Consider the following 23,624-nt stretch of genomic DNA (forward strand, 5'->3'; position numbering starts at 1 on the left):
CTGTAATCTAAACTATTCCATCATAGTTCCAGATGTTTTTTTTTTTTAGGGTTATTGTGTTGTTGCTGTTCTTCTAGGATTTATTTATCTAGTCCCCTTTATCCCTGACTTGTTTCCCTGTCCCTACTAAAGAAAAACATCCTCACTGCATGTTGCTACTGCTACCACATGTTACCATCGGGACAATTTGTCCGGGATGATGCCAGTGTTTTTCCACCACTAGTTGCATTTTGCAAGTAGACCTGAAGTTTAATTTTGGTAGCATCTGGTCGGAGCACCTTCTTCCACATGTTGGCTTACAAACAGTCCTGCAAACAAGACTTTTAATTACCTTTTTCTTCTATTTTGAAAAGGCCAGATTTGTGGAACAATTGATGAGTTGTAAACATGTCTTCATACATGAATCCTGGATCTGTACAGGTTTTGCAGAGCTACCATGGGTATATATATATATATATATATATATATATATATATATATATATATATATATATATATATATATATATATATATATATATATATATATATATATATATATATATATATATAGCTCACTTTTTTTCTCACATTTGAGAGATGTTCAAATTTTTGGGTTTTGTTTTGTAACTGAATAGTAAATATTAAGCTTTTAACTTCTTCATATTTTTGATATATTTTTTTTAATTCTGAGATGTGTGTTTTTGATGCTGTTTGTTCACTAAAATTCTTCAACAAATCCATGAGGGATTCACATGACCGCTGTGTATTATATGCTTCTTTGTGTTGCTGCTCTATCACATAAAATCCTAATGAAATACACGTAAGTTTATGGTTGTAACACGACAAAATCCCAAAAAGTTAAAGGAGTATGGGTGTTTTGCAAGGCACTGAGTATACTGTCAATGTTGTAAATTTTGTGTACATTATTTTTCATATGATGTCCTTTATTGTGTATATTGCATTATAAGTATGATCTTGCACAAAGCAGATTCACTAACGGCATTGTGTAATGTGGCAGGATCCTGAGCACATTCACCTCACAGCAGTGGAAGCACCTCAGTAATGAGTTCCTCAAGGCCCAACAAGAAAAGAGGCATAGCTGGTTCAAAGCTGGAGGGACCATCAAGAAGTTCCGTGCTGGGCTCAGCATTTTCTCCCCAATTCCCAAGTAAGTGTATCCTCCTGTATCTAAACACCTATTGTTTGACCAATGCAGGATTAAGCTAATGAATGCTGTGCAGGCCAGTGTATATATTTCATTTGAAGGGATTCTGTAAAGTGACTGTGAAGTTTAAAGAATTTGAAAAATCCAGTCACCACATTGACAAAAAGCCCTAAAGAGCTGACACAAGCAATGTTATTTCCAAAAATAATAGGGTGATGAAGATGTACATCATTTGTGAAAAGCTTGTCTTCCAAAAGTAAACTGTAGCAAATAAGACAAGCGGGGGAAAGAAAAAGTCGACACAGCACCCTGAGCCCTGACTTTAATTCAAAACCTGACAAAAGTTGCCGTGGGAAGGAAGGAAACACTCCTCTCTGCCACTCTCCAGGTCTCAGATTCTTCTGACAGGTATGAGTGCACAGAGATTGAATACTGACCCACTTGGTTGTGGCCAGCTTCACTAACTAGGCTTTCCTGACATCGTAATGGCTTGACAGCAGTCTCACGTCAAGGGGCTACATGGGAGTAATGGCAGAAGTGAACACTGCTCCTTGTACTCTAACAGTTAGTGACTGGAGCTACTGTCCAAAGCCATTTCAGTTTTCATTGTCGTGTCCACTTTTAGTGTAGACTGAGAGACATGAGCAGCAAAATGCAACCCAAAAATCCCACAGGTACAAGGAATTTAGCTGTTAGTTATATTTAGAAAAAACCCAACAACAGATACATGTGTGCTTCTAGCTTTAAAGGTAAAAGGTTTCTGCTCTAAAGAGGACGCCTGCCACAGGTCAGTAGAAAAGTATAAAAAAATCATCTAAATGTAAAGGTATTTCAATAATTCTGTTCAAAAATGGAAACTTATGTATTATCTAGATTCATTACACACAAAGTAATATATTTTAGATATTTACTGTATTTCTATACATTTTGTTGATTATGGCTTAAAGTAGTTTAAAAAAACTACTAGTTTATCAGAAAAAATACATTATTAGTTGATCAGAAAATTTGTTATTCATATAACCGTTGTTACTAATATTAGATCAGATCAGTACAAAGGAATTATAATAACAGAAATCATACATCATGCTAGTGCCTACACAATGATGGATCCGACACGTCACAGTTGTTCAGCAGGCAGTCACTGACACCCACCACAACGATGCTAAGCCATAAAAGTAGCTGGCTATTTCCTGGGTGCTGGCTGAAATCTGTGGTAGTAAGAGCGTCGGGAATACAGGAATTAAATACAGTTTTATAGGCACAATATGTTTTTGTACAATTTGAAGACACAAAAGGGCAAGCTTCCATGAGTTAGAACATTCATTCATTTATGCTCGTTAATATGCTTTTTTTTTTTTGTCCTTTAAAGTGTTCGCTTTTGATTGCCTCATTTAAAAAAAATCATATAGGGAAAAACCTTTAGGAGATAGTAAATTTTGTATGTGCTTCAAAAAGGATATTTAAACATAACCAAAATGTTTTGGTATAAAGGTAGTTGAAAATATAAACCTACAGGATTCTTGGTTGTTTAAAAAATCTTGAGAGAATCAAGGTTTATTCTAATAATGAAACGCCTAAAATCCTTTCTGTCTTCTGGTTTTGCTGGCTCCCGCTGGCCTTTTCACCTTTTCAGATGAACATATACTTTTCTTCAGGGAAATCCAGGGTAGCATAGTCGGCCACCAGGACATTTTAGATGACTTTATGCTTCCCTCTCCTGAGAAGCTATGTGGAGATGCTGATATCATCATCATCATCATCTTCATCATCATCATTATTATCTAGCAGGACTCGGCTCCTGTCCACACTGACAAACGTACCAATACCTGGTTTAATGAAAATGGTATCACTTTTCTTGATCGGCAATCACACTTGCCTGACCTAAACTACATCGAGGATCTGTGGAGTGTTGTCAAGAGGAAGATGAGAGACACTGGAGCCAACTTACAGATGAGCTGAAGGATGCCAATAAAACCAGCTGGGCTGCCTTAACAAGTCAGCAGTTCCACATGCTGATCGCCTCCATGCAAAGTATTGAGTGCAAAAACTGTACAGGGCTGTAAACTTCTTTAATCGTAATATTCAGATTTTCAGAGAACTGCATTTTAGGTTTACATTAGGTGTAAGCCATCGTGGTCAAAATTAAAACAAGCGCTTGAAATATATAATTCTGTGTGTAATAAGTCTATATATTATAAATTTAACTTGAATTTAATTACCAAAGCAAACTAACGTATTAAATTAAAATTTATTGAGATGTACTGTTATGTGTGTTAACAATTACAGAGAAGAGGACTTTGTGACCAGAATGGTTTAATCCAAATGATGTTTTTGGTCTTTTTAGGTCTCCAAGTTTCCCCCTGATCCAAGACACAGTTCTAAAAGGGAAGCTGAGTGTGCCTGAGCTGAGAGTGACCCGCCTGATGAACCGCTCCATCTCCTGTACAATGAAGAACCCTAAAGGGGAGCTCTTTAGCTATCCACCAAACAGCCAGGTTAGAGTCCTTCTGGACTTGTCACCACCTAGACTTCTGTTATTTTGAATTTTTAAAAAAAATTATACTGTTTGTTGTTATTGCTGCATTTAAACCTTTCTGTTTCAATCCACTGTGATCCACTCACACCCTTGTCTCCGTCCATATGTCACCTGCATTGTTTCACCTGAGCTTTACCCCCACCCTTACCGATACATAGCTGGTGTGCCCTCTCCCATAATGCTTTGTCTTCACTTGACCCATCAGACTGTAGCTGTCCCGGCGGCCAGGGCCCCAGCGCAGATTACCACGAGGCAGCTGATTGAATTGTTTTTTTCATCCCAGGCCGGCGGCCATTGCAAGAACATCCCTACGTTGGAGTATGGCTTCTTAGTGCAGGTGAGATCCGAAGCAATCTTTGCTTCACAGATAAAAAACATTTATACTCTCTGTTTCAGTTTTGAGGTATTGCTTATGAAACAATTCTGTGGCGCTTGGCCAGTCACTAAGGAGCAAAATATGAGTTTTAAGCAAAGTCGGTACCTCGTAGAACCACTTTTTGTTACATTTAAAACGTTTTCGGATCTTGTCTACTGGCTTTGCACGTCGGCTGACTGAATATTTAGCCTATTCTTCTTCTGGATGGGGAGTGTCTGTGAACAGCATTTTACAAGCCTCCGCCACAAAGTCTGAGTTACATTTAGGTCTGAATTTTGACTTAACCATTATAACAAATGAATATGATTTGAGCTAAATCATTCAGCATAGCTCTGGCTGTATGTTCACGGCTGTTGTCCTGCTGGAAGGTGACCCCCCAGCCCGGTTTCAAGTCTTTTGAAGCCTCTGGCAAATGTACTTCCAGGATTGTCCTGTATCTAGCTCCATCTCTCTGTGAATCAACTCTAAACAGCTTCCCTCTCAGGAAAAAAAAACAAACTGCATCATGGTGCAACTGACCAGTGTTGTTTTTAAATTATTTTCTTGAAGTGGCTACATCTCATCCTGACGTTTTTATTTATGAATTCTTTATTTATACAGGTTAACTCTTTGAGACTCAGTGTCTCATTTACAAGAAAGACCTGTTTAAACACATACAATTACAACAATATACAACGGCAATTACACATTTTAAAAGTGTCCCAACATATGGTTTAATTTTTCTTGGCAAAAGTAAAATATGTACAAATGACTAAATAAAACATGTACAATTTCCTATTGACCCTATCGCCAGTCCTTTTAATAAAACTCCAAGTGTAACCAGACCTTACAGCTTCAGGTCCAGCTGAAGGTGTGCTCCAGCTGGAGGGCCCTAGATAGGAGAAGGCCCTTTTCCCCGGCTCTGTGCGATCTGCTGGAACTCTGAAGGAAACAAAGTCCTGGAAGCAAAGAAAGTGATTGTTTGTTTTGCATCTAAAGTAATGAGACATGTATGGTGGCACCCTATGGAAAATAGATTTATAAAATAACAAATAGTGCAACAGTCTGCGCATATGTAGTAAGGGGCAGCTTACCAACGAGTACAAGGTGCAGGGATGAGTAGTATTTTTTTTACTGTCTGTGATGAATCCAAGCGCTCCATGATACACGGCGTCTAGCATGCCATGTGTCATATGTTGTAGGGGGGCTTCATTCTGGGTTGATTTATACTCTGTCTTTTAAGGGCAAACTTTGGATATCTTATGCAGACAAGAGCTGAAACATTTTCCCTCAAGGTTAGGTTGATGGCTACTCTATGCGGGTGTCTATGGGTTGCTTTTAAATGTAACAATATTAACTGTATGTAGGGCTGGACGAAATAGAAAACAAAGCATATCGATAAAATGGAAATCAAATTTATCCATATCGATAATTATCAACAAATACAAAACATATATTTAAGTGCAACCCTGGCCATTTTATGCTGATGCTTTATCAAAACTACAAGTTTTTAAAAAAGAAAAAAGAACATGTGCTCTCTGAACTCTTTGAAGGGGGCGGAGCTTGGTGACAGAGCCTTCCTGGGTCTGCGTTTGTGATTGGTTGGGAGGATTAATGACTATGATATTAATCTGCACGATAGGCTAGAATGCAAAAGCAAGGAAAACATTTATTCTGTTGAAATTTTTATTGACCTTTTTTTTCTATCATCAATATATGTCTATCGATCAATATGTATTGCTGTTGAATGATCATCCAGCCCTTACTTAACAGTCGTGGGATTTTTTTGCCCCCCCATTTTATCATTCATGAGCAGGAAATACATACAATACAGAAAACAGAGAACCCTGACGCTCACTCTGTTACTCGTTTACTTTTGTGTCTCTAGGACGGGGCAGTTACTGTATAGCTAACATATGGCACAGATAACTTTGTTTTACTTGACTAAATATTTTGTCAGCAAACATGCTGTGAAAGAATCAGGAATTTGTTAGGAGGAACATTGAATTTTTTTAAACTACCATATCACCATAATCTGGATTTATTTTGCCAATTGGATTTATTTTGGTTTTGTAGCTGTAGAACCTTAAAAAATGTACAACGAGTCCGTGTGTCTTCCTCTAATTCACTGACAACTTTTACACTAACATTTTAGTGAAAACTCCCGTAACAAATCCTTTTTCCATTGATTGTATAAGAAGGTTAAAAGTGACGGCAATTACAAACAAAGCACAAATTGATCGCTAATCAGTCGAGAATGTTGGACTTGTTTCATTTTATGACAACAAAGCCTTACAATATTTAGATGATGGCAGCTTTTATGGGAATTTGACCAATATAAAGTATAATTAACTATAACAAAATATAAAGTAGGTTTCATATGCTAAACAATAAACTAATCAAAATACTATATCTATCTATCTATCTATCTATATATATATATATATATATATATATATATATATATATATATATATATATATATATATATATATAGTTTTTAAACTTGATAATGATTAACATGTAGATAAACAATTTCGTGTCAGTCTTTCAGATAAAATCCCAATATAATACATACAAGTCTGTGGTTTTAATAAAAAAATAAATTAAAGCTTCAGGGACCATCAATGTTTTTGCGATGCACTGTCTATCTGTTGGCGGGGCTCACTCGGGTCTTATTCTAAAACCCTATTGAAGACTCAACCAGCTGATGTTGGAGTGACAGATTGTTCTTCTGTGTCGACTCTTTCCGTATGTGGAGCCTTTGTTCTTGCAAGCATGAGTGCTGCAGCTGGAAGTTATAATTGGCAAACCCACTGTGCTTTTTTCTTGTAACAGATAATGAAATACTCAGAGCAGAGGATCCCCACACTTAATGAGTACTGCGTGGTCTGTGACGAGCAGCATGTCTTTCAGAACGGGTCCATGCTGAAGGTATCAAGATACAGTACATAAACGAAAAACATCTCACGTATATTATCCGACCGATGGGTTTATCTTTCCCAGTATGCAAGAGAACAGCATGCTAATCATGCTTTTTTCCCCCCTCCAACAGTTACATTTGCTTTTAATGTGTTTATGCAGCCTGCTGTGTGCACCAGGGAGTTGTGTGTGTTCTCCTTCTACACTCTGGGTGTGATGTCTGGAGCTGCAGAAGAAGTGGCCACTGGAGCAGAGGTGACAAAGCACCAAATATGCAGAATTAGTCGAGATCAAATGATTGACGTCCACATAGAAAAATAACAGACAAAAAGCTTGCAAGCACCATTATGAATTTGCCCCCAATTAGTTATACTGTTATTTTTATGTCTGCTGAGTGTCATCAGACTAATTGGTCCCCTTCCCAGGTTGTAGACCTACTTGTGGCTATGTGTCGAGCTGCACTTGAGTCCCCCCGCAAGAGCATCATCTTTGAGCCCTACCCATCAGTTGTTGATCCAAATGACCCCAAGACTCTTGCATTCAACCCAAAGGTTTGCATCCTCATTGCTTCATCTGGAATTACAAGCAAATTCTATATCTGATCTATGTTTTGTTCCAATTAATGAAGTCAAGAAATACGCAGTCTCTTTTATTTGATGAACTTACTGTCACAGTGTTTTGTTTTACTTTTATTTGCCTGTATCGATGAAGTTATCTTAGAACATGTTCCTAAACAAATTGTTGTTTCCTTCCCCACTGCATTTGTTTGCTTTCGCCTGGACACAGAAGAAGAATTATGAGAGACTGCAGAAAGCACTGGACAGTGTCATGTCCATACGTGAAATGACCCAGGTACAAAAAGGAGGCAGGAGGGACAAGAAGAGAAAGTCCTTCTTGTTTTGCATTTTCCAAGCGCTTCTTAGTTTTTTGGCAGACAGACGTAGAAAAAACAGCAGATGCTTCTATGTTGTTTTCAGGGTTCATATCTGGAGATCAAGAAACAGATGGACAAACTGGACCCTTTGGCCCATCCTCTGTTGCAATGGTGAGGATGAGATAAGAATCTGTTCCAAAATGTATTTACTCGTACCCGTTGAGAAGCATGTTAAACCTGACGTACCACTCTACACTACTACTGTTAGTAAACATAGTAGCAATAAGAATAACGATAGGCGTTATTAATATTCATATTATTCATTCTCTGTTTCTGTCCAGGATCATTTCCAGTAATAGGTCTCATATTGTCAAGCTGCCTCTCAGCCGGGTATGAATTCAGGACACCATCACAGAAACAAATTTGGTTTTGGGATAAACTTTGGCATCTTTTTTTTAACCATACTCTTATTATCACTCTCTATTTCTCTCTGTCTGGTCTCTGATGGCTTCGCCACAGCAACTGAAATTCATGCACACCTCCCACCAGTTCCTGTTGCTCAGCAGCCCCCCAGCCAAGGAGGCTCGCTTTCGCACCGCCAAGAAGCTCTATGGCAGCACCTTTGCCTTCCAGTGAGTTACCCCTACCGTTAGCCAATGGACGTTTCTAGATATTATCTCTACAATTTCTTTTTACCAAGAGCTGTAACAACCTATGTCTGATGATTTAAAAAAATATATATAAAATCATCTATGTTTTCCAAAAAAATATCTTTGGCATCACTTTATTTCAGAAAACCTGACTCGGGTGAATTTCCCATCTCAAGCATCCATAATTTATTATCAGAGCATGACACCCTGATTGTGATGAATGTGCCTCTGTGCTGTTTTAATGAAACCATTACAAACAAAAGGACAAAGCAGTGGCTGCACTCTTGGACTGAGAAGACACTTTTCTAAGCCAGCACATAGAGCCAATGATATTTGTGTGAGTGAGATAGAGATTTGTACCACAGCAGATGGGGCTCTGCTGAATATTGACCCATCTGGGCACCAACAGTGTGAAACTAAAGCACACGCAGTACTAACACTGTTCCTTTTGCTGCTGGTTAATGCCGTAGATTTATTAATTACAAATGAACGTGCTGGACATTTAATTTAACCTGGGTGTCCTCACTCTAATTTTACCAGAAAATATGCAAAACATAAACAGCTTTGGATAGTCTTTTTCATACTTGCATAATTTAGAATGCCAAACGCAGGGAAATTACTAACAAAATTAGGAAATGTTTCATGTTCGTTCACATGAATGCACAGGAAAGAGAAACTTTCTCAAATTCAGCAGCTATTTGACAGCTTAAATACCTGCTGGAGGATCCGGTCAGATTCACATAGTTTAAATGGCGATTTATAAATAATAAATGACAGCAGATGATTATCTTGCATTTTTGTACACTCCGTAATTTGTATGAATTGCTCTGTAGTTGAGACTTTGATTAAATCAAACATCGACCTTAAAAAAAAAACAAAAAACACAACTATTTCAACCTGCGTTTTTATCTGGTGGTAAAACTAAATATTAACACAGTTAAAAAATACAGGCATAGAGTTTAAATTCAGAAAAACCTGAAATAGAAATAATTTCAGTTTGATTCAATTTGATTCAGTTCAATCCTATTCAGGTTGATTCAACTGTTTTCAATCAAATTAATTTCAGTTCAGTTCAAGTAAGTTACATTCAGTTATTCTGGATTCACAGCAAATGTCATCTAGAAGACAAGTGTATCAATATCCAATTATAATGTAATGTTTGATCAACTCAGTACCATGAAATCTTATGTAAATATTCAGATTCAATTCATTTCATGTATATTTCTATCCGTTTAGCTTGTATCACCGTTTTATAACCAATATCCTCTTAAATTAGTTTATAAGAGACATGGGTCAAATTCACATCTAATATAAATATAACATATAATTAATCCAGTACCATTTAATCAAGTAGAGAAGTAGTATTTAACTGAATAAACAGTGGTTGTTTGTGAGTATCAGTAAGCTGCTACACGTTGAGAACCTGTTTATGCTTATGCTCATACTTTGCATTATCCTTTATTTCTTCTTTGTCTTTTCGCTCTAGTGGATCCCATATAGAAAACTGGCACTCTGTCCTAAGAAATGGACTGGTCAACGCCTCTTATACCAAGCTGCAGGTAGGCATCTCTGGTTAGCTATAGCTCAGATTTATAACACCTCTTCCCTCAAAATGCAAATCTGCTCTTTTACGAAGCAGGTTTTCCTCCAGGCTGCTCTGTATTTGCCATTAATTGATGCCACTGCTCTTTTTGTCTTTTTGTTTGGGAAACTGGATACTGTTACAGACATTTCTGTTCAATATCTGCTGCTTTCAGCAGACATCATATTCTAGTCTATGTAGGTACATACGGAGGCGGTGGTGTCAGCAGGCATGTCAGAAGTCACAAAGCTCCAAATAAGTCCGGTCTGACGCTGTAGAATACAAAAGAAGAGTTTAGTAGTTGTGAATTCAGGCTTCTTAGGGGTGAAGAGACAATTCTTTTAAAATATTAGGCCTTACACATTAATTATACATTCAAACCGGAAAAAAAAACAGGAATGACACAGTTTGACCGAACAAAATTTATAGTAATTAACCTAAATGAAATCACTATAAATATCAAGGTTGTAGTCCCGCACCAGTGAGAGCACACAGTTGTATTATTTCCAGAATACAGCCTGTAATGACTGCTTAGAGAAACGTGCATATCCTAAAAATAGATTAGACACAATGAAATCAGAAATCTTGAGTCTCGTTGAATTGTTCTTGTCATCTGCGATTGTGCTGTCATGCTGATACGTCTCATTCATGCTGCCTTTGTTCTCCCGACTTTTTGAAATCTCCATCTTTGGATCTGGGAACGGTGGTTTTTGCCTCCTCCTTTGTTTCAGCTGGAGCATCCACACTCTTCCTCTGTCGCCATGTTTCACAGAACAAAAGCGACTGAGTTTGTCTCCATCTTCAGTTAACACATACACACACACGCGCGCACACACACACACACCTCATGCTGTTGTTTTTATTCATTCTTTCTAAATGTGTCATATCCTGATACCTGCTTCATCCTCCTATACCTAAACCATCAAGATGCTCTCTGTTCTCCCCCGTAATTATGTCTTTGTTCTTCCACTTATCCCATTAGCATAGATCACATAGTGACGCCAAAGCATTCATAACAATGGAAAATTGAAGTTAAAATTTTGTCAAAATACACGCACAAAAAGATTTTTAAAATGTTGCACGCATATGTATTCAGTCCCTTCACTCAAATACCCCTAATTAAATTTCATGAAAAAAATTGTCTTTGGAAGTCATAATTAGTAAATGGAGCCAATCTGAGTGTAATTTAATCTTGGTATAAATACTGTACAGCTGTCGGGTAAAGGATGGATACCAGTTAACAAGTAGCATTAGAAAGACCACAGCAGAGGTCAGGGAGAAGGTTGTGAGGACGTTCTAAACTGGATTATGTTAAATTTGTCACGCCCAGCTCAAAGGCTATGACAAAAACAGGATGCAGACGAGCAGATCTATGTCAAAACATTTATTTAGAAAAACCCACGAGTAGCGACCACAGCATGTCCAAGGAATGCGTGCACAAGAGCTGCTGCCTGCTCCCACCAGATCACATTTGGAGGCCAAACCAAGCAGGGAGTAACTGGCTGAAAACCAGCTTTTTAACGGCAGCCTGGCCTGTTCAATTAGGTAGCCCAACCATCCAATGCTTCCTGAAAGAAAGAAAAGAAAGAAAGAAAAGAGCAGAGACACCTAGTGGACTGGGGAGTCATCACACCCCCACCCATAAAAATGGAGTTCCATTTTTCCCTACTTCCACCCGCTCAGAAGAAGAGGCAAGACCAACATGTTCCTTTACATAGACAGCAAAAGCAACAGGTTTTGCTGTCTCTGCTGTCAGCAGAGACACCAATCCCTGCTGTCAGCAATGCGCTCGAATAGGGAGAAAAGTTTGTCGGGATCCCATTCCGAAAACCGAGGAACCAAACCAGATACCAGCTATGCAACTTAAATCACCCTGTTTCAAAAGGAGCTACAGATGCAGATAGATGAGAAAGAAAAGGTGCTGATATGTCTGGAGGAACAGAGAAATCAGAGTGTAGGTGAGATCCAGCACAAGAGGGAAAAAGCTCAGAAACTGTTGGAGGAGCTCATTCAGCAAAAAGAAGACATAACTAAGCAGCTCCAAGAAGAAGGAGGAAGAGATCAATAGAGTGAGGGGGTGGACTGACGAGCAACAGGAGAGACTTGAGGCTGAAGCAAAAGCAAGGGAGGAGAATGTTGCTTGAGGTGCAAGGTGCAAGGAGGAAAAGAAGGCCGCAGATACCAGACATGCAGCTCAAATCACCCTGTTTGAAAAGAAGCAGCTGAAACTTTTGGAAAAAAGATCTGGTCCCTGGCGCAGCAGCAAGGAGAGCAGGACCGACAGTTGCTGGTCCTGGAAGACAATCTGAAAAAGGCGGAGGCCAAGCTGCTCGCCGCAGTCAGAGAGAAGACGGGCCTCTCTGCCAGTGTCATCATACTGGAAAGACAATGAGCAGAGCTCAAGAAAGCCAATGAGTTCCTGGAAAACAAGGTTTTGGCTGTTACTACAAAAAAGAGAATAAATTCAATCACGATTGAGCTGATTGAAGCTAGGAAGAACATGGATGTTAAAAATCAGGAGTTGAGTCTTCTGCAAGTTACCACTGAAAACCAACTGAAGGTGTTGGAAACCGACCACTAAGCTGCCATGGCTACAGTGTCTAATTTACAGGACAGGAACAGGGATCTGGAGGACGAAAACCCAGAATGTGGAGCTGGAGACTGAAAACGAGAGGTTAAACGGTGAGATGCTGGAGCTGAGAGAGGTGATCAGAGTACTCCAGGAATACCAGATTCAGGACCTCCATTTAAAGATTCAGAAGAAGACACAAGGGGACAATGTCGCTGATTCCCAAGGAGAGAAGCTAAAGCATCTAGAAATGGCACTGGAGCAGAAAACCAGGAATCTACAAACCATGCAGGATTTGCGGAAGAGGGCCACCAAATTCCAGCAAGAGCTGCAGACATGCAAGGATGCTTTGTGGGAATAGGAAAAGAGGCTAGAATACCAAGAGCTTGAGCTCCAGTCTGCACAAAGGTCGGCCATTGACATGGAGAAGCAAATGAAGTTAGCCTGCCAGGAAGTTGAAGAATCAACAAAAGTACCAACTTTCAGGGAAGCACACCACCTATTAAAATGAATCCCCAGCTCCCTGGTAAACTCAACATGGGATTGCTTTCCAGCCTTCTCCCACATCCGAAACCTCTGTCTGTAAGCCTCCGGTACTAACTTACATGCAGTTAAAACAGCCTGCTTCACAATGGCATAATATCTTGGTTTGATCCACTGCAAGAGCAGAGTATGCCTCTTGAGCCTTACCTGTCAAAACACACTGTAATAACAGTGTGCAATCTGAATCAGACAAACCCCCGCAGTCAGCAATGCGCTCGAATAGGCAGAAAAATGTGTCAGGATCCCATTCTGAAAACTTAGGAACCAAACGCAGGTTGTTGGCAACATCAAAGGAGCTGGAAGTGGTCCTGCCTGAAATATCCAAAGAGGCATAGCCTGCACCAGTTGAACTTAACCTTCGCTCTTCCAGCTCCAATTTCTTCACATCCAGCCTTTTCTGTTCTATCTAAGCAACTCCCGCTTTTGTTCAAAAGTCAAACCACCATCACAGACATTGGTTCCCAACAATGAACCGGCAGCCTGCAACTGAACTGGCTTAATCACGCTGGAATCAGCCAAATTAGCCTTAATGATCACTTTAATACTTTCCTTAGAGCGCAATTTTTCACAGCTGTTCACGTGTGCAGCTCCAACCCCTCCTCAAACGGATCCTCCAAAAAAATAAACAACTCAAAAGCAGCCATGCCAGAAACCACTACCCACAAACACACAAAAAAAACAAAACCCAAAGTTTAACCACACCAGTAGCACCTCGAGCCAATGGAGCCCCAACACAGCCACAATGACCCAGCAGCCCCATCCCCTCTAACTACCACAGAAAACATAAAAATCTAACTAAACTCCCCCTTAGTCTTCAGAAGTTACTTGTGGTGAGTTTTTATGCACAGATGCCCGAGAGCCTGGAAAAGCAACTTTTCAACTTTTTTTAAATGGTGACTCACCTACAGCTCCGGATATGCTCCTGAGACAACTGCTCTAGCCACGTTCACAGCACACTAACACCCCTCACAACAAGCTCCGTAATGGAAGCCACTGTTAAGCCTAGCAGGGACAGAACCACCGCCACTCACCAAGACTGGCCGGGACAGACAACTCAGAAACTGCTACCCAATCACACACTCCAAGCTTGACACACAACAGCTGCCACACACACCAAACCACCATGCTCGTTTACGCTGCCCAACAAAAAACAAACCACAACGGCACACCCGACAAGCCACAACAACCGGGTTCAACTCCCGGACGAGCCCCCACTTGTCACGCCCAGCTCAAAGGCTATCACAAAAACATGAGGCAGACGAGCAGATCTATGTCAAAACCTTTATTTAGAAAAACCCATGAGTAGCGACCACAGCATGTCCAAGGAATTAATGCACAAGCGCTGCTGCTACCAGATCCCAAACCAAGCAGGGAGTAACTGGCTGAAAACCAGCCTTTTAATGGCAGCCTGGTGTGTTCAATTAGGCAGCCCAACCATCCAACTGCTTTCTGAAAGAAAGAAAAGAAAGAAAGAGAAAAGGGCAGAGACACCTAGTGGACTGGTGTGTGTGTGTGTGTGTGTGTGGGAGGGGGGTCATCACAGACACAATATGCCACAGAGCTCTGTTCAATCATCTGAAATGGGGTAACTGCAAACCTACTGAGATGTAGGCATCCACCAAAACCGACAGTGTGAGAAAGGAGAGCATCAATCACAGAAGTTGTTAAAAGGCCCATGGTGACTCTGGGGGAGATGCAAACATACACAGGTCAGGTGTAAAAATCTGATGACAGGACAATTATCAGTACTGCACTCCACAAATCTGACAACTATGGAAAACTGACAAGATGAAAGTCTGAAGTCGTTTTGGCGGGTGAAAATTCACAAGACTTTGCTAGTGTTGGAAAACGAACCAAAAATAAGCCTGTCTACAGTAAAACCTGGTTGTGGCAGCATCATTGTTGAGATGATTTTCACCAGCAACAACAAAGTTGTTGAGAGTTGACAGGGAGCTGGATGATGTTAAACCTAAAAACTGGAGACTGGGGTGGATAGGCACCCTCCAGCAGGACAACATTAATGAAACAGCCAGGTACAATTGCAGGGTTTATCTCAAGCCATATTCATGTGTTACTCAAAGTTCAGACCTGAATCATATTTGAGGGGAAAGACGTCACATTTCTGTTCACAGATCCTCTTCGTCCAATCTGGCTGAGCTTGAGATGTTTTGCAAAGAGAATTTCCATTTGTACTTGTGCAAAGCTGATATAGACATACGTCCAAAAGACTTGAAGCTTTGCAGTGCAAGGTAGTTCTCTCAAGTATTGATTCATGGTGGCTGATTACATGTGTAAGCATTCGTTTTACCATTCCCATTTGTAAGAAAACAATAATGTCAATGCAATTCCAAACGATGCATCCTTTTTCTTCCCACTTCACAGTATTTTGTGTCGGTTTTATAATATAAAATCCAAATGAACATTGAACTTTATGGCTCTAACGTGACACAGTTTTAGATGTTGGGGTACAGATTCTGTACGCGACACTTTAAACCTTAGTTTTCATATGACCATTACCTGAATGTTATGCATGAGAATTTCTCTCACAAAATTCAAGACCAGGACATTATCTCCCCTTTGTTATCTACTGTCCACCTTTTGGATTTAGTTGTGTGAAAACTCATATATGCATATAGATGTTCTTTGATTTCACTAAAGCTGGGCTGTTTTTGCGTGTGCCTTATGCATGAATATAAAGCTCAGTTACCCATCCTTCCTTCCTGCTCTTTTTAATCCCAAAGCTGCATGGGGCAGCGTATGGAAAGGGCATCTATCTGAGCCCCATCTCAAGCATATCTTTTGGATACTCAGGTAGGAGCACATTATTCTCGCCACTAAGACCCTGCCGCCCCTGCTTTCAATCAGTGTCTGCCTGATGTGGCCTAATTATCATCTCGGAGCACAGCATTTTTTTTTCTTGCAGGTGTCAATATGTTGTGCTGCTGTTTTGTAGCGTGATGTGTGTTTGTCTGTGAATGCTAAGCCTTGTGTAAAACCTGCCATTCCATACTTTATGTTGTGGTTGATTAAAATGTGATTTTTGTTTTGGGTTTGTAACATGAGCATGTGTTTTCTTTCCCCTGTGTCCTTCTTTACATTTTGCTGCATTTCCTCTTTCAGTGCTAAAGTGGTGGTCTAACTTTTTAGTTTGTGTGAAGACATTATGTTAGCAGGTCGCAAATTTCCACTGGGGTGCAAGTCTTGAAGCTAAGTTTAAGGCTGCATATGTGTCACTTTGTCATGAATTCAAATTAGGTTTGACTTTTGTTAAAAAAATTATTTTTAGACATTTATATAGCTTTATTTCAGATGATGCACATGTTAATAACTTATGTTAAAGTTTAATGCATGCTGTAAAGCTTTTGAAAAGTTTCCCAATAACCTAAAATGACTGCAGTTTGTAAGTGTTTTGAATGCATGCTTGTTTGATTTATGTTCACAAAAACTCTGCACACATTGACAAAAACACGGAGAAGGAATGCTTAGCTTTTTTTTGTCAGCCAGGATGTACTTTGTATTCCATTACAGACTTCTAAACAAAACCTTCACAATAAAGTAATTTCCCTGAACACCACCAAGGCCATGTTTACACAGCCTGAGAGATAAAAGTAAGATTAGTTTTTTTTAACTGAGACTATTTGGTTGGGTTTGCTGTGCTGTCTCTTGTAGGAATGGGGAAAGGACAGCATCGCATGCCCACCAAAGATGAGCTGGTGCAGCGTTACAACCGCATGAACACCATACCGCAGGTGAGAGACAAATGGCATCCTTTTTATGTTAAAATTATAAATTGTAAATTAAACTATTTACTTGAATATATGTTTTAGCACTGTAAAGAGAATTTTGCATGTTAAAATAATACTCATCAATTGCTTTAATGGTCACAATTAATTGTTTTATATTTTCCTTTTATTCAATACAGACTTTCAGTGTTTTTAAAGATTTAGCAAAAAAAAAAAGTTCCTAAGCTGCACTCAAGCCCATGACTCCTCTCTTTATCTTCCACAATAGAGCCGGCCAATACAATCAAGGTTTCTGCAAAGTCGAAACTTGAACTGCATTGCTCTATGTGAAGGTAACTCCTGTGTTGAAGGTTAAATAACATGTTTGTGTTTGATATGTATACGTTTGCATGTCTTTTATGTATAATAACTGCAGATTTTATGAAGAAGATGTGACATTAATTTAAAATACATGCTCTGTTTTAGGACCATGATAAGTAGGTTCTGAAAAATTTCAGAAATCATTTACTAACAGAAATATAGAAAATATTGTTCTGTTAGCATTATAATAACTGTAAATGAGAACTAGTTCTCCATTGTCTCCTTCGGGTAAATAAAGGTGAAATAAACATAAATGGTTTTAATGCAAGACGACCGGAACCTTATTTCAATGAGTAATTAAGCAAACATTACAAATACAGGATCCAATGCAAACTGTATTTTGTATTTCTCTTTCCCAGTGATCACATCTAAAGATCTACAGAAACACGGCAACATATGGGTGTGTCCGGTCTCCGACCATGTCTGTACTCGCTTCTTTTTTGTGTGAGTAAAGCCATCACTTTAACCTCCTTGAAAACATTGAAAAACTAAAGCTTCCCTGCCCGATGGAAAATTGTTCAGTCTTCATTGACATTAAATCAGATTTTTATTTGCAGGTCATAAACTCTGACTGTTATATTCTGACTAGACTGCCTTTATATTTATATTATTTATACCCTTTTTTTTTAAATGTTTTTATATAACACATAGCCACAAACTCCTGCAAATCTTTTTGGGTCTATTTCTACTAACTTTGCAAATCTGCAGACATTTTGTTATTCTTCTTTGCAAAACAGGTTACACTCAGGCATATATGATGGATAGCGTCTTTGAGCAGCAGTTTTCAAGTAGCAGCACAAATTAAAAGCATTGTATTATAACTCTAGCTGTGTGATTAGGATTGCTGGTCTCCTGGAAGGTGAACGTCCAACTTGATTTGAAGGTTTGTCCGTTTTTTTTGGCTCCATCAGCTTTCCTGTCTGAGGTGGAGGGAAAGGTTCCCACAGTGCGATTCTGCCACTTGTAAATTGGATGGTGTATTCAGGGTGATGTTCAGTGTCAGTGTGCCACGACTTTACCCCTGACCTGTCTTATATCTCCATCTGTCTCCATGATGCTGTTTGTTCACCAGCGTTCTGTTCTCACACAATCCTCTGAGGCCTTCGTTAAATAGCTGCATTAGCTGCATTTATTCAAATGCTGAGATTAAATTACACATGTAGGGACTCAATTTACTAATTTGCTGACCTTTCTAGTAAGTTAGTTGCACTGGATTTTGTTTTGGAGTACCAGTGTAAACGGGGCTGAAAAATGAATGCACACCATGCACAATATTTACTTTGATGAAATTTTGAAAGCTGGATAATGTTCTTTCGATTTCAGAAACTCTGCCGTGTCGGTCTATTAATAAAGACTCTCAATAAATGACAAAAAGTTTGTTCATGCAATAATGGTGTGAATACTTTAACAAAGCATTGTTTATAATCAGCCCTGCGACAGACTGGCGACCTGTCCAGGTTGTACCTCTCGCCCATCGACAGCTGGAGATAGGTACCAGCACCCCTCAAGACCCCAATAGGGATAAGCGTGTTAGAAAATGGATGAATGGATGGATGTTTCTGATACTTTTTTTGTGTATATTTTCAGGTATGAGGATGGCCAAGTGGGAGATGCCAACATCAACACTCAGGAGCCTAAGGTGCAGAAGGAGATCATGCGGGTGATTGGGACGCAGATCTACTCAAGCTAATGGAGCTTCAGCAGCAGATCTATCCCCGTCTCAGCTGGGGGCAAGCAGACAGACAGACAATTAAAGTAAAAGTTTGAATGAGCTGTCCTAAGGCCGGATACGAAGGGATGAAGAGCTCCTGAGCACATCATTACCGACATGGTTTCACTCTAGTGTTCTGGTTTTGGTCCGCTTTCTCCTGTGTTTCAACTTCGGCGGATTGTTACAAATGACATGTTCAGATGACCTGCAGTTAGGTTACCCCTGGTTTAAATCAGCTTTTCCCCAGGTTTTAGCATTCACAGCGTTTTGTTGAAACAACAAAACTAATGTCTACACTGATGCACACAAATTTATGGGACTGCCGAGGTTATACTCCTGTTACTGTGTCTTTACTTAGAATGATTCTATGGACTCGTTGCTTCAGTTTTTTTTTTTTCCTCTTTGTGAATATGTAGTAAAACAAATATTCATTCCAAATAATTATTGACCTTTATATTGATAATATGGGAGGAAATTACGCACACAAAGATGTTAGGTTTCTAGTGTGCTTGGAAAGTCATCATCTGTCATTAGTTTATGCAATACTAACTAAAGACATGAAGTGAGCTCCCAATTAGTGGAAGGGCATGCACCACTATGGAGGGATTTGTCTGTCTCCACTGATACTTCCAGACTGCTGTAGTTGTTGAAATTCAAAATAATATCCACATATGTACTTTGTCCTATATAACAAATCCAGCTATTCACTTCATAATAATTGTTATAATAGTTAAAGAAAACTGGAAATTATACCTCTCCCCCGAAAACGAAAAAAATCAAAAACAAGAAAATAATGACCACAAAACAAACAAACAAAAACTTTACTTTGACAGGGAATAATTAAGAAGAACTACATGCTTCAAAGATACAATTAGAGATTATTTCACCCTAAACATGTCATGAAATGATGTGGCCTGGAATCTACATTTGTTGTATTTATCAGCCATAGCTCTCTTTTTTTATTTTCAGGATTCAGAGTCTGTAAGTTCCTCTCAGAATCCATAACAGTGACAAAAAGATGTACCATTCAAACCAGAGATTTGCATTTACTGCTTAAAGAAACACACAGGACTTGTTTTTGTTGTGGTCTGAAATTATATCAGATTATTTCTTTTAGTTTTAGGTCAGGTGAGATTACCAAAATGCCTGAACAATTAGAGAAAGAATGTTTTTCAAATTTCTTTTAACCCAGAATTTTACATAATTGTCCTTACTATTTGGCAGAATTAACTTTTAAACAATGTGAAAAAAGTTTTGGCCCATTGACTATATAACTAATTTGGTGGAAGGCTTTGGGTCTTTGTCTATTTGCGAGACCCACTTATGGTCAAGCTTTAAGTTGCTGTGTTAAGTTCGGAGATGTTGCTTCAACAATTTCACACAATGGTTCTAAGTTTTACATCTGTGTGCACCTTTGTACATTTAAAAAACAAGATACAAAACACTTTGTATCTTGCTTTTAGAGTAATGGCTTTTCCCTCAATGAGTGGCCTTTTAGCATATGCCCATACAGGACTAGTTTCCCTGTGAACACTGACCCTCTCTTAGCCCGACTCACACCTGTCGAGGTCCACAATTCTCTTCTTGATGTATTGGCTCATCTCTTTAGATTTGGATATCACTCAAGGAAGTGGTGTGTACCTTAAAAAACTTCCACATATTTGCCTTCAGTTATCTCAGATGCTGTTAATTATCAGTTGCTTACAAAGCCATGTCTTTATCATGTGAGCTTTCCCAAATTATTTACAGGGATAGTAGTCGTAGTACATATAGACGTCTTAATTTTAACAAAGTAATAATAAAAATTAATCCTGAACATTGTCTCTGAAGATAGGCTCCAGGCCCTTGCAAGCCTGCATGGATAAATGCATGGATGGATTATCTCTTATTCTGGCATTTGGCAAAAAAAGGAAGATCCAAACTGAACCTAAACATTAAATATTAAGATTTAATTTCAGCAAAATAGAAAAACACATGTTAGTGTCTTTTTATGCAGTTATTGCTAAAATCTGGTTTCAACTATATGTACGAGTAATGGGACTATCATTTGAGCTATTATGGAATATTTATTTGCTGATTTGATTTGTAATAATATTACTGTGATAAGCTTTGTTGCATCATCTGTTTTTTTTGTGTGTGTGTGTGTGTTTCTTTTTTCTAATTAGTCGTTCCTACATAAATGAATTGTATGTGTTGATCTGTGTGTATGAGCTACACTTTCCACCAGAAAACTAAAATTGAGAAATGGGGATTATTTTTCCAAAAGCCAAACAACTTCCGGCGGCATTCAGTCCAGTCGAGCTCTGTACATTGTTGAAATTATACTAGACATTGCACTTATTCAGCATTTGCCTAAAACTGCAGACAGTGACTGTCCCTGGATAAAAGGTGATGGAGTGAAAAAAAACACAAGTATTATACATCTTAAATATGGTATGTCTCCACAAAAATGGACTTTGAAATGCTTTTGGAACTTGGAACTTTATCCCTAACTGGACATAAAGGCACTGCAAAGAAAGGAAATTGTACATATGGACACTGGAAAACTTGATGCCCACGATGGTCATGTGACACTGACCCAGCGCAATGCCAGACTTTGCTAACAGCTGATAACTGTTTCTGCCAAGATGTGTGAGCGCTGAGTCTCTTTATGGGTCCATTTTCTCACCTTCTGTCTCTGCTTTGTGATGTTTCCGAGATTATGACGACGAGAATGATGGTGATTATGGCGCTGATGAAAGGCAGCAGTGCTGGAGAAAAATAATAAAGCCTGATTTTGCACAGTTTTACAAACAGCCTTATTTGCTTTGATGTCTGTTGAAAATGTGTGACAATCAACCATGGACGTTGTCTATTGTTGTTGAGCTTTTTTGCTGTTATTTCAGACAGAAGGGGGCAGTGTTGCTCCACGGCCATTCAAGCAGACCGACTGCTTAGTTTACAAGTCTGAAGATAAAATCAAATTGTTTTTTTCCCTGCCTTTTCACAACTGTCACAAGCATATTTCTGTGTAATCAGGGATATTTGATGATAACGTAAAGGAGTTATTTATGATCAGCTTTTTTATTCACAAAGCTATCATGTCTGAAAATACCACAGTGTTTTGGCTGTCTTCATCATGATTAGGTTTTGCTCCTGTTTATCAGTTCACAACAAGCTTATCTCTGGGTGCTGAATAAAAACATAAACTGGTTCAATTTCAATTAATTTGCACGTAGACCGTTTTATTTACAAGAACTTAAGGTATATGACCGTGGCACTGGTGCAGTTGGTGGCACTGTTACCTTGCAGCAAGAAGGTCCTGGGTCCAAATCTCTGCCTACAGTCCTTCTGCATGTAGTTTGATGCTCTCCTTGTACACGTGTTGGTTATTTCTGGTCCACAATCCATAACTAACTGACAATTTAACTGAGCTATCCAATTTGGCCTTAGTGACCGGTGCTTTGTTGTGTCCATCTCCCTGAGATGGACTGGCAACCTGTCCAGGAATTACCTTGCTTCTCACTCAATGCTCACTGAAGATAGGCAGCAACCCGGCATAGATAAATGGGTATGAATGATGGGTGGATAAATAGAAACAAACTTTTCTCCTGAGCTGCTAGATTGCAGAAATACAGAACAATGTCATCAACATAATAATATGCGCTGCAACTTTTACCATTTTTTTTTATTGAAGTGTATTGAAAATGTAACACCCTTACAGATACAAGTGAAGTTAATGACTTTGTAAATTATATATATGATGATATTTTATTTAATTGAAGTTATTTTATCATATGATTCATGGTTCTTGACTTACTAACCTCTATGAGAGGATATCATTGGCAGTTGTTGATCAGCCAAAACCGTCTCTGTTTTGGCCTTCTCGGTTTCTGTTGCTCGCTCCAACCGCAGAAAGCTCTCCTATTTCAAACCTCAGCAGCAGTCCGATCTGATTGTTGTTTTGGCACACGGGGCCCTGTATGTGTACAAGCGCGGGCAGTGTTGAGAGCATGCTTGATCATAGGGGAGCCGGAGCACTCACAGGCTCTTGAGAGGCACTTTATGTGTGTATGTGTGGCAGTGGTAATTGGGTGCCTCCCTTTTGTAAGCTGACCCGTTGACAGGGCGCGTGGATAGGCCTTTGTGCTTATAAATGTATATATGCCTGGCATTAGCCGATGATGTGTATGGTTCACAAATTACTATGATCTCTATTACCGGGACCTCATGTTGGACATGGTCCCCCTGTTTGGCTTTGTCCCCCAGAACCAAAGCCAGCTGGCTGGTTGCTTCTAACTGCAAATCGCTTCGATCCAAATGGTGTTTCTTCATGCATAGTTGCGTCTTTGACCACTGAGGGGAGCTCTTGTGTTATTCTGCTGTTCCTTTGTTTCAGTAGCTTTCTTTACATACTTAACATACACTCCAGCAGACTCGCACACACCTGCTGGTAAACAAACACACACACTCACACACTCCACTGTGGGTTGTTTGGTCAGATAAAGGAGTGGTGACGGGAGGGCACAGGGTCACCAAGGGTTGTCTGGGCCTCATCGGATGCGGCCGCTCCCAGCCTCGCGGTCTCCTGCCTTTGTAATAAGTGTGCCCGCTTGATTCCTGCACAAAAGGAGCAATTACCGGGAGTTGTTTA

At 39.3% G+C, this 23,624-nt stretch overlaps 1 protein-coding gene across 6 annotated transcripts in view; it reads left to right on the plus strand.

Moving 5' to 3' along the window:
* Positions 1-19,767, plus strand: part of LOC105930155 (protein mono-ADP-ribosyltransferase PARP6) — a 36,058-nt gene extending 16,291 nt beyond the window's left edge. For 3 of the 6 annotated variants that reach the window (XM_021319345.2, XM_012868190.3, XM_012868191.3), the window contains 16 exons: positions 1,000-1,149; positions 3,491-3,641; positions 3,888-4,019; positions 6,876-6,971; positions 7,122-7,214; positions 7,385-7,510; positions 7,746-7,811; positions 7,937-8,004; positions 8,175-8,223; positions 8,353-8,465; positions 9,970-10,042; positions 15,919-15,988; positions 16,847-16,926; positions 17,189-17,252; positions 17,640-17,724; positions 18,868-19,767. In XM_021319345.2, the coding sequence (XP_021175020.1) occupies positions 1,000-1,149; positions 3,491-3,641; positions 3,888-4,019; positions 6,876-6,971; positions 7,122-7,214; positions 7,385-7,510; positions 7,746-7,811; positions 7,937-8,004; positions 8,175-8,223; positions 8,353-8,465; positions 9,970-10,042; positions 15,919-15,988; positions 16,847-16,926; positions 17,189-17,252; positions 17,640-17,724; positions 18,868-18,970 (1,519 nt within the window). In that variant the 3' untranslated portion in view covers positions 18,971-19,767. The remainder of the gene's footprint in view (positions 1-999; positions 1,150-3,490; positions 3,642-3,887; positions 4,020-6,875; positions 6,972-7,121; positions 7,215-7,384; positions 7,511-7,745; positions 7,812-7,936; positions 8,005-8,174; positions 8,224-8,352; positions 8,466-9,969; positions 10,043-15,918; positions 15,989-16,846; positions 16,927-17,188; positions 17,253-17,639; positions 17,725-18,867) is intronic. The other 3 variants (XM_012868193.3, XM_012868194.3, XM_036136030.1) reach the window with 2 other exon arrangements.
* The last annotated feature ends 3,857 nt before the right edge of the window (positions 19,768-23,624 follow it).

This window comes from Fundulus heteroclitus, chromosome 4 (assembly GCF_011125445.2).
Source record: "Fundulus heteroclitus isolate FHET01 chromosome 4, MU-UCD_Fhet_4.1, whole genome shotgun sequence".
In the NCBI taxonomy this organism is placed as follows: Eukaryota; Metazoa; Chordata; class Actinopteri; order Cyprinodontiformes; family Fundulidae; genus Fundulus; species Fundulus heteroclitus.